The sequence below is a fragment of the Harpia harpyja genome, chromosome 2 (genome assembly GCF_026419915.1).
Source record: "Harpia harpyja isolate bHarHar1 chromosome 2, bHarHar1 primary haplotype, whole genome shotgun sequence".
NCBI lineage: Eukaryota > Metazoa > Chordata > Aves > Accipitriformes > Accipitridae > Harpia > Harpia harpyja.
The window spans coordinates 15,207,705-15,226,756 of record NC_068941.1 but is presented as its reverse complement, the minus strand read 5'-3'; the positions used below and the strand labels follow the sequence as shown (position 1 = coordinate 15,226,756).

The window sequence follows — 19,052 nt, the reverse complement described above, 5'->3', positions numbered from 1 at the left end:
GAAATGTTTCTTAAACTGTTTTCCTTTCAGCATGCAAAATAACCAGTGTACATAACAGTAGAAAAACACACTGTAGACAGAGATAACTCTCCACTGTCTCAGTGAGGGAAGATTTATACCCTCCTGCTACCTTCTGTGTCCCATCCTGGGGAAGAAAGGAAGGAAATACTCAAACATTGCTACTGGCTTGCTGCTTCTTCAGAAGAAAATAATAATAGATTGTAGGTGGATAAGTTTTCCACAAAATCTTCCACAAAATGTTTCCAATTTCATGTTACATGTTTTGGAATTTTCATAGCAAAACACCCTCTTTTCCCTAGTTGTAAGCATGTTTTAAAATAGTTGTACGTTCTGCTTACTTGTAAGTGATGGCAATTACCACCATTAGTGGAAAGCCCCACTGCTGTACTGTTTTGCACTTCCACATGCAGCTTGCTGCAGATGTGCTTGGGGTCGTTCCTTCTTAAAATATCTCTATCCCAGAGACTCCAAAGTTGCAGGAATTGGTGGATTTCTGTAGCTTTTTGCAAGCTGCAGTTCCCAAGACGTTGTAGTGATAACTCTGGTGAGAATGTTTCCTTACTACTGGCTGTGTGTTTGACAGAGTACAGTCTGCAATACAGGAAAAAAAAAAAAAAAATTAAAAAAAATAGTATGTATCTGATAGTTTAATCCAGGTCAAGAAGTACATTGGCATTTTTTTCCACCTGTCAGTGACTTACCTCATCATTAAGTGATACTGCCAGTGTAGTGAACTCTTCTTTTTCGGTTCAGGGAGTCCTGTACGTAGTTCATAGAGCATATCCTGAGAGCTGCATCTTTGATCTTTGGCAAACTGTGAATTACTGTGACTGCACTGAACCAAACCATGTCCTTCATTTCTTTGTAACAGTAAGGAGAATGTAGCATTATTATAGAGAGGAAGATATTTGCCCTTGTATTGTAATTTGTTTGTTTACTCCTTGCTGCTAGCAAAGGCTTAGGGATGCAGGAGGTAAATACCCTGCTTATCGAATCTTTAGTCTACAGTTATTTCAAATCTTCAAAAGATCATTTTTTCTGGAAATTGTAGGAGCAAAACTGTATGGGTTTCCATTTCTTCATTCTCCCCATCGGTGCAGTGCCATTTTTGCTTAAAAAATGATGGTCTATGCTAATATTCACTTTTTGAGATATGATGAAGGGAGCTGGAAGACTATGTCTGAAACTTACTGAGAAACCCGCAGCAGCATTTGACATAATTTCCTTACAAACCTGAGCAGTGACATCAAAGAGAAAAAGCTTGTAAAATATACAAATACATTGTTTAAAAGATTTCAGCTTCAATCCTCCTCCTTGGTACTTGGGAAGAAAAGTATTTCCTTCTGAGAACAGGCTCCAAAAAAACTTTGGCTGTCTTCTAAATAGATGCTAAAACAAAACAAGAGACAACAGTCACATCCATTCTCTTAATTTCCCATAGAAAGGGTTTGTTCTTCAAACTCTCTATGTATTACCTATTACCAGAAAGGACAACAAATGCTTTCAAGGCACTTCATGAGAATTTAATCATAGAATCATAGAATCATTTAGGTTGGAAAAGACCTTTAAGATCATTGAGTCCAACTGTTCAGCTCAGCCCTGTCATTTGCTCTGAAGGAAGTGGGTGGAAAACTTAGTGCATTTGAGGTTCAAGTAGGATGTTGCTTGCATTTTTTAAAACTCTTAGTTATGACTAAAATCAACCTGCTCAAGAAAAGAGAATAGGACTGTTGGGGTGCAATCTCCAAATTGCTACTATCTGCACCCCAGCCTCTGCATTTTTGGGTAGGTCATTTTGGTTAACCACCTACCTAGCTTTCTTTGCTGCATTTAGTACTCATGGTACCAGCACTTGTGCACCAGCTAAAACCAGCTTTTGGTGCATTTTTCATGGTCGGGAAATCTACATGTGCACTAACTCCCCTTGCATAAATACACCCACCTACTGTGTGTGGTACTAGTGCTCAAAGAGCGGCTGGGATCAGAACAGATCAGAACTCAAACTGTTAATTTGTTTTAAAAAAAACAGTATCAGTATATAGGTTGAAAGTAATTAATGAACTGGCATTATTTACTTGAAATGGAAGAATAGTTTTCAGATCTTTCCTGTGATCGGCTGGATCGATGGGCTGAGGCCAATTGTATGAAGTTTAACACGGCCAAGTGCCGGGTCCTGCACTTCGGTCACGGCAACCCCATGCAGCGCTACAGGCTTGGGGAAGAGTAGCTGGAAAGCTGCCCGGCAGAGAAAGACCTGGGCGTGCTGGTTGACAGCCGGCTGAATATGAGCCAGCAGTGTGCCCAGGTGGCCAAGAAGGCCAATGGCATCCTGGCCTGTATCAGGAACAGTGTGGCCAGCAGGAGCAGGGAGGTGGTTGTTCCCCTGTACTCGGCACTGGTGAGGCCGCACCTCGAGTGCTGTGTTCAGTTTTGGGCCCCTCAATACAGGAAAGACATTGAGGTGCTGGAGCGTGTCCAGAGAAGGGCAACCGAGTTGGTGAGGGGCCTGGAGCACAAGTCTTATGAGGAGCGGCTGAGGGGTCTGGGGTTGTTCAGTCTGGAAAAGAGGAGGCTGAGGGGAGACCTTATCGCTCTCTACAACTACCTGAAAGGGGGTTGTAGTGAGGAGGGTGTTGGTCTCTTCTGTCAGGTGTCTGGAGATAGGACAAGAGGAAATGGCCTCAAATTGAGGCAAGGGAGATTTAGGTTAGATATTAGGAAAAATTTTTTTACTGAGAGGGTTGTCAAACATTGGAATGGGCTGCCCAGGGAAGTGGTTGATTCACCATCCCTCGAGGTATTCAAAAAGCGAGTGGATAGGGTACTCCAGGGCATGGTTTAGGGGGCATGGTTAATGGTTGGACTCGATGATCTTGAAGGTCTTTTCCAACCGAAATGATTCTATGATTCTATGATTTATTTTATGACTCACACATTGGTTAATCCCATGAAGGGATTATGTGAATTGGTGTCATTAATCAGAAGCAGTCACGTTCCTCCTTTTGTATATCTCAAACTGAAGTTGCAGGTATAAAAGGCTAAGTTACAATATTCAAATTTATACTTACTGCTTTTCAACACCCTCCTCACTTAAAATGACCTGAATTACAAATACAACATAGATTAAGTGATCCTCTGTTTACACCAACAGTTCTCTCTGACCTTAATTTTGTCATCCTACCCATAGATTTGAACATCTAGAAATTAATGTGAGATTTTAAGCATCATTCTTCATGCATGACTGTTTAGCTGTACAGCAAGCCTTTTCTGCCTCTTAAATCAGCTTTGCCACTTGTCCTCACCATGGGGAAAAAAAGGCTAAAAAAAATCTTTGCCAAAAGAAAAGGGATGATTCATGAAGATTTTTCATGGTCAACAGAGAGTATTTAAAACCTGATTAGACATATGAAAGAGAGAATTTATCATGCGTTTATGTTTCACTGTGCTATGTGAGCTAAATGTATAATCACATTCTCGGTAAAAATCCCTTGCTATGACAGAAACAGACTGGAAATAAGTGTGACTCATGAGCCAATTATACTAGTGCCATAACCTTATGGAAGGGAAATGTCTTGTATGTTCAGAATTTACCTGAAGGATGCAGTTGTCATCATTTCACACATGCTCAGATCACTAAGAAACCTGCGATTTGACTTATGGGTTGGCTGTGGGTTTTTGTTTGGTTTTTTTCCTGCATGAATACATAGATCACATTTACTTTAATATTGGTTGCACGTTGGGTTGAATTTCAAACTTTGCAAGAGAAGTTTGTCAGGAAAGATTTTGCAATTTTGTCCTGAGAATTTCCCATATATGTAATCCTAATACTTTATAGAAGAGTGTCCGGGAAGATTATTAGAATCCTACTTTTTTGATAAAAAGAGAAACCTTTGTAGAATTGATGTGTAATACTGCACAGCAGTATTGGTAAATAGCAGAATGAAATAGCAAATCCTTTGCCTGGAGTATAATAGAGGTGAAAATCATGTTTCAAAAACCACTCGGCTGTCTTGACAGGTAAAGAAGAATCTCTCCTGCAAACCCATCACTTTTCAGTTCTGAAGCTAATCTCTCACACAGTTACCAGAATGACTTTGCAGGACTTGAAGCCTCTGCCCATACTTGTAAATTAGAAACCACTGGGGAATGTTTCTGGGACATGATCTCAGGGATTTTATACAGTGAAATTATTAAAAGTTTCCTGGCACAATTTTGGCTGATTTTAGCACTCTCCTAGGTGGTTCCTGGGCAGTTTGGGAGTTGGCACAACCAAGGGACTGTTCCCACATGGCGGCCTCTGGTCTGCAATCTCTTTTGGCAGATGAGGGGCCATAGGCACATAACATGAACTTGGTTTTGCTGTTCAGCTGCAGCGGTGGGGAACTGCTGAGGGTGCGCTTAAACTGCTAATGTAGGTGTCTTAAATGCAACAGTGAGGAAAATGGTTGTGATTCTAACGGGAATGTTTTGTTTATTTTTTTTTATATTTTCACTGTATGAATTTTGTCAGTGTTACTATTTTACCACGTAGTTTCTCTTAAATGTTGGGGGAAAAAACATTCTTGCGGGTGTTCTGTCTCAGTCACAAAGGAAAATACTCATTCTTTTGCAATCAGCAGAGATTTCTGAAGTGCTGGGATTAACTCTAATGGAGATGTATATTACCAAATAGCATACGTTTTGTGCATATTAGATATAAAGCTTGAAGCTGCCCTTTCGTCTATTCTTCAGAGTTAATGGTATGCTAAAAGTAAACAAGGACAAACAGTAGGGGTTTTGCTTTTTGGCGACCCAATGTTGGGACGGAATGAACCAAACTGGAAATCTTTCTGTTTTTCAGATCCGTTTGAAATGCTGCATAAACAAGCTAAAAGTGTTTACCCTAGCATTTAATATTTCAGCATTTTCTCTTTGACTTTCTCTAATGTAGGCCCATATTGAGACAAAAATTGCATTCATAAACAAGAAGTCAAAATATTTCTCTTAGACCTTCTGCCTTCTTGGGCTGAAACTGTCAGGTACAGTCTGATGTCATGAATAGGTCTCAGTTAACCTGTACTGTATTTCAGGAAATTTATTATATGCCAAACAATAATTGAGCTCTAGATATATTCTCTAATTTTGGTAAATAACAAAATACCTAACTTGGGAACTAATTTTGTTGTTGTTAAACTGTAATCACGTGAACAAACAAATGGTGTTCTGATGTTTTATCATTGCACACTAGTAAACAACAGATAAGCATGTGCTTTTGTGCTTTTTTTTTTTTTTTTAAAGTATGGATATTTTCCTAAATTCTATCTCAGAATTAACTTAATATCTTCCTCTTAATCTAGAGAGGACATACGATCAGATAATAAATTGTGAATACCTGGTTCAATCTGTAAGACTCCACGTCTTTCATGAAGGGTGCTGCAGAGCAGGATTGCAGGGAGATGTTTCCATAGTGCAAAGCAGGAGTGAGTTGTGCTGGTTTATTGCCTGCAGGTATGGGGTGTGCCTCTCTTTCACTTGCCCCAGAAAATTAAAAAACAGCTAAGCTGATAAAACTTGGTGGGACATTTGGACATATATAATTAGGTTGACTTTAATGAGAACACGTACACAGCAGAGGGAAAGAGAGCAACTGTGTAAATTGAATTTTGCCTTCACTATTCCTTCCAAAGAATCCGTGTCTGTCAATGTGATCCCACAAAACAATAGGGTTTCCAGGATGTGGTTGTGTGCAGAGAAACCAAATGTCTCCTTCCCTCTTATTAAGGAAGACTACTGCAAGACAGTGTGTTGATTAATCTGGTGCTCTTTACTGAACCATTATGGCCTGTCCATAATGGTGTTTAAGATCCATACTGTTGACCATAGCTGAGCCTCCAGCACCCTGCTATTCCTGGCCAGCTCCTCAAAATGGAATCTTTTTCTCTGGACAGACCGAGAACCCATAGTAACAATGCTGTAGTTTTGAGGGCAAAAAACTGAATTACTGTATATTAACTGCTTTTCAAGATCCAGGTGTCTTGTCATGACTATGTCATGAATCTGCTGCTTGGTCAAACTCAGTGGACAAGCCTCATGTTATATGATGTGCTCTCCTTTTTACTTAATAATGGCATTAGAAAAGTGATGTGTTATAACCAAACAAGGGAGAGAAGAAAGGAGAAGGGAAATAGAGGATGCTGGCAAAAGCAAAAAGAATAGGGAAAAAAAGTTGCAGTACAAAAGGTAAAACAAAATGGGGGGGGGGGGGGTAGTGTGACAATTTGATAAACATATTAGATTGTTTGTATTGTTGGTGTATGTTTAAATAGCAGCTGTCTCCAAATCACTGACTGAATTCATCAGTACTCTTAGATCTGAGACTACTCATCAATTTCAGTCATGCCAGTTGTTTGTTTTGAACCAGAGTAGAGATTATAGGATCACATAGGCAGCAAAAATTGATTTCTAGCATCTTTTACTTTATTTAATACCATCTAGATTTGAGGAGAAATTTGTCAGTTGACAGCAATATGCATCAGACAAATAATTATTGTAAAGATCATTGATACAGAAAATGTCTCTGATGGTTCCCTTCCTATATCTTCCATTTTGAAACAACACAGACATTTTTTACAAATTGTTGGACGTTTCATTGTATGAACTTTATCTTTTAACATAAAGGGTTGTTGCCTAGTATTCCTTTGTATACTTTATCTGAGTTCTGCTCTGATTCAGTAATCCTCCAGACCTAGGCTGAGTTCTATTTATTTCCTTCTGTATCACGTTTTGTTCTTCTAGATGTTGTAGTGCAGCATCTTCATCATGGCCAGGAGATGTTCACAAGGATCCCATCCTTCCCCTTTGAAAAAGTTAAGGCTGCCTTCTAGAACTGTAGTGCTGCATGTTGAAACAGTTGATTTTTCTCTGAAGCATTTCAGTGAATCACAGTAACATGTATAATGGAGAAATTAAGCTGCTTTCACTTCACAAACTTTTTTTTTTTTTTTTAAGGCAAGCAGACAGTATTCTGTTATAAATCTTTGAGAGGGCTGAAAACACTCTTTAGAGAAGCTGCTTCTTAAAAGTTCTGGATTGTGATAGTCTTAAATAAAAAGAGCAGGTAAGTAAGCAAAATTGTGTAAGATCGAGAACTGTTAGCAATCCCTTCTATTTGAAGAAACGTCTGTGCTGCTGTTGTTGGATGGGATTAAAGAGAAGCATCTCATTTTTGCCATTTTTCTGTGTCAGCACTGGAGTTTGACAAGAAAAACCCAGCAGGCCCAGAAACTGCTTGCTTGAGTCTGTCTGCAAAAGAGGAAAATTCCCCCAAAGTACGCATGCTGTCAGACATGAATTCAGACTGAAGTCACTGCTAGCATGCGGGATCCTTGGGTTGATAGAAAGCTGCCTATCTATTCTACCTGAAGCACTGCTTTAGGACAATTTAGCATTTCCAGTATCATTAATAGCTGGAGCTGGAAAAGTTCTAACAAGAGAAGCATATATCCCAAAGTGTTAAAATGTGTCTCCTCCAAAAACCTTGCACAGGGATGTCAGTGTGACTGATAATCAAAAGCCAAAGTGTGCCCTCATATGTGGGCCTGACTTTATAAGGACTCTTGAGAGGCTTCTTTTTTCCTCACACCATTTTCATTGTCTCTGCTCCACTGCTTAGAGGTTCAAACAATTTATCCTCTGAATTTAAAAACAACAGAAAATACCTGCTGTTCTGCCTTTGTCTCATTTGATAGGCATGCAGCATTATCCCAATAGGAGTTTAAGATGATAAAACACCAAGTGAGATAGAAGACAGACTGAAATGATTATATCATCGTTAAACTTACAGCACCCTTGGCTGTTATGATGTATTTGTGCTATGTCGGAAGCCTCAAATGAACAATTTGAAAGTAAATGAATAAAAATAGTTTTATAGGTTAGAGAGGTGTTCGTGACCCAGACGTTATGGATTTAGAAGCTTTCACTATTCATTTTAAAATTGTGTGTGTGAAATAAAAACTTGCTGGGTATTTTGAGAGTTGTCTTCTTTCCCTTCAGTGTGAGTTCAGAGCTGTTAGAGTATGGTTTGTGATGGAGAGAACATCCAAAACTATGGCTATACCTTCACACCATAATAGGGTCAGATATCACTCTGTTCTGGTTGTGCTGAGTGTCAGTCAGAAGCCAAATAAATCCAGCTGACATGGCACCAGCTGGATTCATGCTGTTTGCAGTAAAGCTTCTACAGGTTTTGATGAGCCAGGGGAAGCAGTGCTGTCATGCTGCTGACAGCTGGGTGTAAGGCCTCGCTTTGTTTAACTAGATACATTAGTCACTGCGGAGAACACTTTAAGATGTGTTAGAAGACATTGTCACTGCAGTGCATTGAAAAGTATTAGCAGAGCTTAGCAAGGCATCTGACCGTGATCAAATATTCCTCTTAAATTAAAAGCATGTTTAGGTATTCCACTCAGCCTGTTCTTAGGTAGCTAATAATGGAGTTGGATCCTCTTGCTCTGTTTTGAGGATGTCTTACTGAATCATGCATAGAATGATGTGACTAATTTGTGGAACATAAGTCCCTGTGCATCAGCTGTTCACTGTGGTTTTCCTGGGGGAAGATAGGACTTTTTATGTTGAAAGGCACTGATCATTCTTTTCAGCATATCAAAGAACAAATGTACTGTAGGCTTTTCTATTGAAAAAAAATAATAGAACAAATGGCTTGTAATGATGGAAATACAGATAAATCTGCATAAATCTCACTGATGCTAATGGGACTTGTAGCATCATAGATAAGACAGTCACACTCGCTGTCAATGAGATATGGAGCAAAACAGAACAAGGCACACCACAGAAGTAGGAGGGTTCATCCCCGTAGGGACAACCTGCAAGCGTGTAACTCGGCCTGCTTAGAATAAACTATTGGCATGCAAAGATAAGGCTCTCCAGAATGAAGTTCCTAACAGTGGCTAATGCAGTGGCTGTGCCAACTTACTGAACACTGAACTTTCTTGCTGCCTAGATGGATCTTTTCAGGGAAAAAAGAGTTTGGTCTCTATATCTTCCCTTCCATTTTCACGCATGTGAAGTCTGTGATGGAAGACACCCAGAGGGACAGTCCAAAAGCACCTGGGCTCTGTGACTGGGAGGGAATAGATGGGACTATGAGGGTTGAGCTAGAGCTCTCAATTTTGGGCATAATAGGGGTAAGCTGAAACCAGCAGGCTCACCTCAAGGAGCAGAAAAGGAGTGAGGGGTCAGTGCAAAGGGTCAAAGAGGTAGACTTGTGGGATCCTGTAGATCCTGTAGAGATTAAGATAGGAAAAGGAAAAACAGCAAGCGGCATGTTTTTAAAAGTATGTAGAAATACATGATAAAGGAGAAAATTAAGAGAGCAATACAGTTAGTCCTCACAACTGATCACAAATGGTAACGTTATCACTGTGAGCAGAAGAGGAAGGAAGTTCTGGGGGTGGGCGCTAGGACAAAGGCGTTAACCAGAGTGGTCTGATACAGAACACAGAATTATTTATTTCAGTGCAAGCCACAGTGTTGACAAAGTCAGCATAACATACAGTTAGCTTCATTCCTTGACAGTTTCTGAGACGATTTCATCTAAAATACTGTTTGAGTTCTGTCCAGGTTCTATTCACAGACACTTGAAAACTGTAGACCAAAAGCAGCAGACACACTGGCACCAGTAATTGCTTTCACCTAGATTCAAATATTAGGGATTTTATTTTTTATCTTTTATTTTGCTATTTAAGGTAGTATGGGTTGTCCTCTTTATTAGTGTAACGTACAGATTGAACGTTCAAAGCAAAGAAAGAAATTAAGAACTTATGATGGAAGGCCTCTTTAAAAGGTAAGTTGTGCAAGGAATGGTTTTGATCAGCCCCTTTCCTAGGATCCCACCTGTAAATGAAGTTCTTGCACCTCTCTTGCTATACAAGCTCAAGAAACTCAACATTGCCTTTTAACACATTAGTCAGAAAGGCAGCCTTTCTGTAAGATGAAGTGACTGCTGCTGTCTTTGATGTACCCTTCTCATTTTACCTGGGGTTGTGTAATACTACTTTTACTGTCCTACAGCCTCTTTATGGTCTGCCAGCTTTTTCTTTTTTGAAAAAACAGCATACTTGGGACATGTGCTGCTGAAAAAGCACTGTGTTGTAATCTGATATATTTGGATATTCTTAAGTCCACAGAGAAAAATGGCGAGTTATCTTTTAATCCCAGAATATTCATAGTAAATAGAAAAATAAAAATCTTAGCAGTCCTTACTGCCCAAAGGAAGTCCATAAGCAGGACTCCTGAGTGTATGCAAATAAAGTTAAGTTCAGAAGGATTGAAGAGGTATAGTTGAAGTATGCATAATTCTACTTGTAGAGAAGCTACCAAGACTACAATGGAAAAGATTGGCAGTGACTTGAAAGTATCCCTGCTGCTCTGGTAGGAAAGTGACCGTGCAACTTGCGGTGATTCAGTAGAACTTCACTGTAAGCAGATTAGTTCCTAGCTGAGTTGACTGAACAAGGTACAGGTAATTTTCTTACAGGAATGTAGGTGTGAGGCTTTAAATAAAAAGAACTGCTGTTGACTTCAAAACTGAGTCACCAGCACTTAATGAATTTTTGAAGAAGTCAGTTTACCATCGTTTAAAACTATTATAGAATAGTTGTTAATTCTTTCAAAAAAGAGCACGTGCCCTTTCTATTTCTGCCTATATATTTCCTGATACATAGTGAGGCAGGACTGAAAGGCCTGCAAACACCATGGAGACACTATTTTGTCAGTGTTGCATTGTGACATATTCGTGATCTTTTTTCTTTGCTTCCTTAAGTTTTTTTTTTTTAACTTCCTTATTTCATTTCCGTTCGGTGTGTGTGTTCATTTTAGTGATAGTATAGTTCATCTCATAAGTTATTTAATGTTAACTTCTGAATACTACTCCGAGGCACCTAGCAGGCTTAACAACATATTAGCCACCTAGTCGTTGTGCTTCCCATGTCAGCTGTAGAACACAATAAATATATTGGAAGTACTTAGCATAAATCTATTTCATCGAAATGGCTATATAGTTTCACTTTGTCAAAATACCTACCTGTTGGCTTTCTTTGCTGTTTAAATGCTGTTCTATTTGTTCCTAACTTCCCCTGTTTAACAGCAGACAAACCCAGGGAGCACTGAATGAATCGGATGATCCCGAAACAGGCTGTCTAACTGATAACAAGCCAACTTCTCGACACTTCTATCCTGTCGCCTTGCTGCTTGTCAGCTCACACTTGCTGGTTGTGTGGCTTATTTTAAGTCTTGCTTTGCTATTAGCCAAATATCAATAAACTTCACTTGTGTTCCTTTCTTTTCTACAAACAGCAACAAATTAACTTTAGAAAAAAGGAATTATGCTGTAATATTTCTACAATCTCAGACCCCAAGGATTCATCTTTAAGATACAAATGTCTGAAATGTACTATGTTTTTGTTATTTTTTTTCTGAACTCTAAGAAGTATACTATGCATTGAGTGAATTGATTTGCTCTTTCTGTTCATGGTAAAGCTTTCCCACTGTAATTAGCTCAAAGAAAGCCCACTTAAAATGCTGTCACTGTAAACAAGAAGATGTGGAATCCTGAATGCTTGAACCCCTCTTCCCAGAGTAATTAGTCTGAAAAAAAAAAAAAAAATTAAAAATGAATTTGCACAACACAAACTAACCCCTAGACAAATATCACAGGGCGGTGGTTTGTGAGACTTAACTTTCATTGTGGTATTTTCATTGTTACTAGCTGATGGGATCTTTTTTTTGTTTAACAAATGGTTATTACTTTGCTACAACTAACCCTTTTCTGTCAAGTAACTGAATGGAATAGAGTAAGTTCTGTTTTGTAATGAAATTAACCTGTTTGTAATTGTTGCTTTAGTTGCTTTTGCTTTCAAGACACTTTTATATTCTTTTTAACAAAGTCCTGTATATGTCTTGATGCACCACTTTGGCACTTGTGACTTTTGTACTGTATGTGAACAAACATCCTTCCTTTATAAAGCAGAGAGTTGGATCGGGCTGTTTGAAAAGCCATTCTCTCTTTTTTTTCATTGCAAAGCCGAACATATGAGAAATGAAGCAGAGATGAAACTTCCTTCACAAATCTCTAGGGCCAGACTTAATAAAATGCCTTATTCCTGTAATACGCATTTTTAGGGCAACGTGTACTCTCACGTATATAGCAAACAATTTGAAAAATTATGAGAAGGTTTAAAAGGCAAATATATTTCTGGAATTAGAACAAAATGTATCATTAAAGTGTTTAAATTTTTTTTACTAAACTTTAAACCTCAAGGGCAAATACATTGGGGGGGGGAGGAAATCTTATCACCTATTTCTGAGGGCAATAACTGTACTGGGCCTGGCCTTGGATTTAATCTTGTAAGATGTATCATCACTTGTGGAAAACAAAAATGTAGAATTGAATCTTTGTTATTTTTACTTCAACTGTTGCTGAAACTCTGCAATGAACAAATAAAACATATTTATTTATTCTGTGTTTCATGAAGTTGTACTTTTTCCCCCTTTCACTAGAGAAGGATGCCGCATAGAGAATGTACTGAAGAATGTCAAATGCAGAAAGTATGCATTCAACATGATACAGCTGATGGCTTTCCCAAAGTACTACAGACCTCCAGAAGGGACATATGGAAAAGCTGACACCTAAGTTTAACAAAAGTGTAATCAGGAACATACATCACGCTAATTAGTGAATATAAAAAAATTGCTGTTTTTTATATTGGGAATGTGTAACCAGTTGAGGTGTTATTTTTATCAGGTTTTATCATTTTACATTAAAATGACTCCAGTTAGCAGTTATGAAATAAAATATCATGAAAAAGCAATGGACTGAATATTCTCAAAACCAAATATATTCAACTTTTCTTTGTGAAGCTAAAGCTTAGTATGACTCATAAGTCAGCTGGAATTAGTTTTTTGGGTCGCTTGATTGAAGATTAAAAAGGGAGATGTCATTTGCTATAGGAACTGAGGTTAGCAATCTGGAAGGTGGCATTCTGACTCTGAACCAAAACCTAAGATTTGATTTAAGGGGTCTTTTACTGCTGGAAATAGTGTTTTCTGGAACGAGCATAGCACCGAGGTCTTGATCACTAATGATTAAATCCTTTACAGAAGTGTTTATGAAAGATGCTAATGTTAATACCTGGGCTAATATAATTTTGATAATTACATTTAGCTTCTTTACATAAGCATGGTAACTTCATAATATGTTTTTAGTAATTACAGCCTGTAATTTCAGTAATTCCATTCTGATTCCTTGCAGTTCATTTGGATGTATCATTCTTGGCTTTCTGTACCACAGCCAAATACCACTTATTTCACTTTCACATAAATCGTGTTGAAATCAGGGGGATTCATTCTTCAAGTAAGGTGATCTGAATTTGACCTGTCATGTTCCCATTTACTGTAAACCCTTAAAATTAAATTTTCTTTAGTGGTAGGGGAAATGAGTTGTATATACAGGAGTTACTGTATCTTCAGGCTATAAAAACATGTATGTTTTTACAGAGCCTAAGACAAATGTTATAATTATGAGTAACCTGCTGTATTAGGACTGGTTAGCCACTGCAGCTGATTTATATCAAATTTGTAACGCTGCATGTAGACACTTTAGGATGAAGAACTATCAACTTTAAAAATGAATGTTAATGCTTCTGCCAGCTTGTGTTAGTCCTGAAATTTATCTTGCAAAGAACATTTGTGTTTTCTAATTGTATCTATTTATTGCCTCCTTCTGCCTCTCAGAGAGAAATACAATTAAAAAACCCCAAGTATTCACTGGTTACTGACCTTTATGTAATGCATTCATTTTGAGAAAAAAATATCTAGAGCAGAAGTGTGAGAATTTTATCCTAATGAAACTGCACTGGGAATTTGAGCATATGTAGGAAATTGTAATTGCCATGGATAAAGAATTAATGTTTGCTTGCTCCTATGGAAGTCAAAGAAATCTTGATGCACTGTGAGTTACAATTTGTTCTTTTTAATCCAATAATGCCCATTATTGGGTATAAATCTGTAACTGTACTAGTAAAAATACATATTTAAGAGCCTGATTCTGCAAACTCTAATTGGATGATTACATGGAAATTATCTATCGTGAATAAAATTAAATCCATCTTGTGTATTTGCAAGATCAGGCTTTGGGGCTTGTAGGAGAACATCAGCAAGAGATCCTTGTTCCAATATTCATGGACTTCAGTGAAGCTAGGAATTCACCTGTAAAATATATTTACCTAACCAATGGGAACTTGTTTTCAAAGCAAAGGAGGTCATTTAAGTCGTGTTTTGGTGCATTTGTTGTTTATTTCTATTATCTAGTGTGTTATTATGAATGACTTCTTTGTTCTTCTGGAATGTATTACTGCAACAGTAGATGTCAGAAGAGTTGGCATTGCATCATGGATAACCTCAGGCAGATGATTTTTTTCCTGTCGTGTACCAATAGAAGTGGGCACTACTTATTGGGTGGGTGGACATGTGGATAAATTTGTGTTTGGGTCTTTAACTATAGCATAGTTGATCTGTACACAACTTTTTTGTGGATTTATGGAACATAAATCTTCCTAGCAAAGTAATGTTTTGTTCTGTTCAGACTGCCGCACTAGCCCTCGCTATCTGCCATGTTTATTATTAGCTTAAAAACCCCCACACGTACAGTTTAGAAATAATGATAAATTCCTCATGCACCTCTGAAATAATCCCACAGATGTACAATAGAGAATGCTGGTCTTCCTACAGCAATTCTGAAACAATCTGTAAAAGTCTATGTGGGGATGGTATTCACTGGTGGATACTATAGGTTCCTATAGTTCTTTATTAGTCCCATGGGTATTCAGTCAAGTTCAAAATATGAAATCCTATAGATTTTCTTATCAGAAAAATAGTCTTTCAAGATCTTGTCTCAGCATTTTAATCCCACTTGGGTTCTAAATTGCCATTGTCTTTATCATGTTACTTTTTTATTGAAGATGTTTTCCACATGCCACGTTTGTGGAGGGGAAAGGAAAGGCATTGGATTACTGTCCTTTTTGTTTTAACAGCCACTCCCAGCATGTTCTTCTGAAATTAAATAATCTGTTATTTGTTAAAGGTAAGTAAGAAAAAAACCCAAAACCCACATCAGTGAGCTGCAGTGAAACTTCACTGGGCTTGGGCCATTCCAGAAGAGTAGGCTGGGTTTTGTGCTGAATAAGGGTGAACTTTTTCAAGCCAGTTTTTTGATTGGAACATCTTTTTGTAGGCCACGAGACTCTCGTAAAACCCACTGATGTGGTTCCAAGTCTCCTAGAAGAACAGTGTTGCTTCAGTACTGGAACAGGCTCAAATGTATCCTTGGTTGGTCATTGCCTGCTGTGCGCTACTGCAGTCCATGTAGGCAAAGGCTGTGTCATCACAGCTGAGTTGTCAGCTAAGCAGGGATTCAGAACTAGTGCTTTTTCTGGTTTGCCCTTTATGAAGAAACAAAGGGGGGGTTGCTGCAGGTTGATAGTTGGTTACTTGGAGTACGTTTACTCTTTATAGAAGCTGCCTCAAGCGCAGTGCATTGTTTGAATGCCTAACAGAGGAGTTAAATCATCCCTGAGGTCTTGCACGTATCCTTGTAGTTCACTGTGAATATCAAAGGAGTAAAATTAAGCAAATGAATTTTTATGAGCAAGCTACACCATTTGTTTTGCAAAGGGTTAAGGGAAGCATACTGATTTTGGTGGCAGAGTCACAGAAAATGTTCCATATCTGCTCTCTTAAAACTTTTGCAAGGTATAAAATAATCTGCTTTGAGGTGAGGGCAGTTCTCAAGGGCTAGAAGATGAACAATCAAAAATATATGTGGTATCTAAAGCCAAATCCTGTCTTACTCATGGAAGATATTATTTGTAGAAATAAGGTCATCAGGATCCGTCTCAAGGAATCCTGAAATAAGGGCTTCTAGCTTTGAATATTTGTACAGTGCATTACATGCTTATATGGGGTTTTTGTACCACAGACTAGTGTCTAACTAGAGAGCTAGTATAAAATGCCTAAAAAAATAAGGAAAGGAAAGTTAAAGTAACTTTTTCTCAGAGATGATTGTAATACTGTTATAATACATGACATGCGTAGGCCTGACATTGTTAAGCAGGCAGGTCTTTTTTTCTGAAGTCTTCTTTTGGGGAATTTAAAATACGTTCTTATTAGTGTTTACACTTTGGCTTTTATGGAGCAATTAGGAAACAAACTTTTAATTACGTTACCTGATTTTTTGTCTATGTGAAGCTGTGTATTTTGATGGAATACTAGCAATGTATGTGTTATAAAGAACAAATAATGTAGGAGGACAGCTGAAACAAAGTATTAACTGAGAAAGAGCCTTAATGAAGTCCTTTTCAGTGTTAATTTTTGTACTGTCTGAATTTTGGCATTACGTAAATGAAATAAGGAAATTAACAAACACCTTCTGTGTCTAAATCAATCAGTCCTCATGAGAATTCACTTATTTGCAGTGAAATAAATTGTAATGGTATTCTAAATCTTCATGAGTAATTTAGGTGTAAAGAAGTGCAACATATCATTTTGAAGCCCACTGTATAATATGCCTATTAAGAGCTTCAGAAAATAAGCTTATTTTTCCTTCTAGTTTAAATACAAGTTCCAGGAAATCCTGTGGTCCACTCACAAAAAGCAGAAAATGCACTGAACGTCAACCTCTGTAATACAGAAAGAAATTGCATTAAAAACTATGCAGCAAAATTACTTGCGTGAATTAATGTATGTAATCAGTTAACAGTCTTAAACGTATGTTGTGTCAGTTGGCTATGTTGTAAACTTGAAACCATTGATATCTATATTTATGCTTTTTTTTTATTGTAGAGAAGTGTGCTGTACAGGCAATGCCATGAGACATGAATTTGCATCTTGCTTTTCACTTATTTGCAGCTTAAAAGCAGATGTTTACAACCAAAGTGCTTTAAAATAATTTACTGTTCTTCAAAACACAAAATTGCCTTGTAAATTGCATGTTTAAAAAAAAAAAAAATCACACAAATGCTTTTTTTCCTTAGTCACGCAACACATCGACTGTTGTATTGCCAGACCATGCAGCTTACACTCTGCAGCACTCAAACATTTATTTGCTCTTTCTCTCATAGCATCTGCTGAATAAGTAATGTAACAACAATGAATTTCAGCATGATAATCATGATCCAAGATTAAAAACTTGCATTTGCTCAGATAAACAGGAAACTTAATACTTCAGAATAAATAAAATAGACGACACTTGTGAACCAACGTATCCATATTCCAAAGAGCTGAAACATAAAGCATGGGGTTTGCGTGCTGTCAGGGAGAAAGAGTTATGGTAGAAACCTGTGATAATAGAGCACCCTGGATCTGTGGGGTTTGGAGTGGTGAGATTTGGACCATACTGTTCTTACTTAGATCTCTAACTATTGGCAGTGGTGTTCTGTACTCTTTCCAGGCATGCAAAGTACTTTAAAAGTTCTCAGCACTTCTGTTTTGTTTATGAATGGTCTGACTTTAAAATTTCTAAAATCCCAAATTACTTTGGTACTTGCTTTCATTTTGTGTAGCTGTTCCTTGTAATGTTCCTGTCTCACACTCTGGAGCACATGGGGCTATGTATAAGTAACATTAACAGGACTTCAGTCCAGTGTGTGTGTGTGTGTGTGTGTGTGTGTGTTCAGAGAAATGAAGCACAACTATAGCAATTCAACTCTTTCTATATTTCAGGATTTAGCATTTTGGTTTCATTGCTGTCTGTAAGCCATGTCCATTGTACACTGTGTGTATATTTTTATTTAAATAAATGTGATGTTTATTTTTTATGTTTCTGACTTTTTTGTTTGTTATTCATTTTTCATTTTCATTACAGTGTTGTTGCCCAGAGGGCAGATTGTGCATGATGCTGAGAGTGGGTTCCCTCCTAAAGGAGTCAGTGGAAGCCCACCCACAGGTCTTGTCACTGCTAGGAGCGAGTAATTAAGGAAAGCTCTAATACAACAGTAAAAAGCCTGCAGTGGCCATAAATTAATTGTTCCTAGTCTTACTACAACTTTCATCTCAGAACCAGGTGGGTCCTGCATTTTCTAATCAAAAACAAACAAAACATTCGCATACCCGTAAGGAAACTCCTTTCACATAACTATTGATCTGTAGAGAGTTATTCAGTGTAACAGAGGTGGAATCAACATCTTTCATAATGAAGACTGTTAAAAAGGTGATGTGGCATGCTTTGGCTGGTATTTTGTCTTCACCATCTTAATGCTGGACACTAGACCTGGGGAAATAAGTAAGGGTTGCTTCTGTGCTGGTTTTTTGAGCTGCTGTTGATGACTAGATTTATTGTATGATCTGTCATCACAATGAAAGGTAAGTTCTTCATGGTTGGCTGAAATGTAGCAAATAGACCTTCTTTTGGTGTATATGATAAAATGTGGTTCACCTTCTGTATTATTAGTACTATGATTAGAAGATTGTTTCATAATTTACTTTCTCTGTTTGTATGTTAGTATGTTTAGTTGTTTTACTGTGAGATGTTAATTACCTGCAAGGTTCTTGATAACCTTTAGAAAGCACGAGGAACTAATGGTTATTATGGAAATAAGTTAAAAAGCTGTTAGCATTCAGCGTAGGACTCTTTTATCTTACTAATAAAAGTGACAGTCTTTAAAAATACTTTGTCTCACTTTGCGTGCTTACGGATTTTATCTTCCGTGTCAACTGGGAACAACTTTTTTCTCATGACAATGTAAGAGAGAAAAGGAGAAAAAAACCTACAACTGTAATGAGATGATAGAGTAGTATGATAGTAGAAATACGTTTTCACCAATTCCCTTTCCAAAGTTACTGTGGGGCATGTTTGAGCAGAAGTATGACCTGATGTTTCTGAACCATAGTCTGCAGTGGGCTGTCCATTGTTGGCACTGAGAATACATGCACATGAATGCTGCTTCTGCTAGGCAAGTCAGTGAGAGTTCTCCTGTGCACTT

General features: G+C 37.8%; 1 protein-coding gene across 9 annotated transcripts in view; it reads left to right on the top strand.

The window, feature by feature from the left end:
• Positions 1-18,738, top strand: part of INPP4B (inositol polyphosphate-4-phosphatase type II B) — a 342,885-nt gene extending 324,147 nt beyond the window's left edge. For 7 of the 9 annotated variants that reach the window (XM_052816159.1, XM_052816131.1, XM_052816187.1 and 4 more), the window contains one exon: positions 11,165-12,534. In XM_052816159.1, coding sequence (XP_052672119.1) covers positions 11,165-11,339 — 175 coding nt within the window. In that variant the 3' untranslated portion in view covers positions 11,340-12,534. Of the gene's footprint in view, positions 1-11,164; positions 12,535-12,576 lie in introns of those variants that run through there. The other 2 variants (XM_052816168.1, XM_052816150.1) reach the window with 2 other exon arrangements.
• Positions 18,739-19,052: the final 314 nt, after the last annotated feature.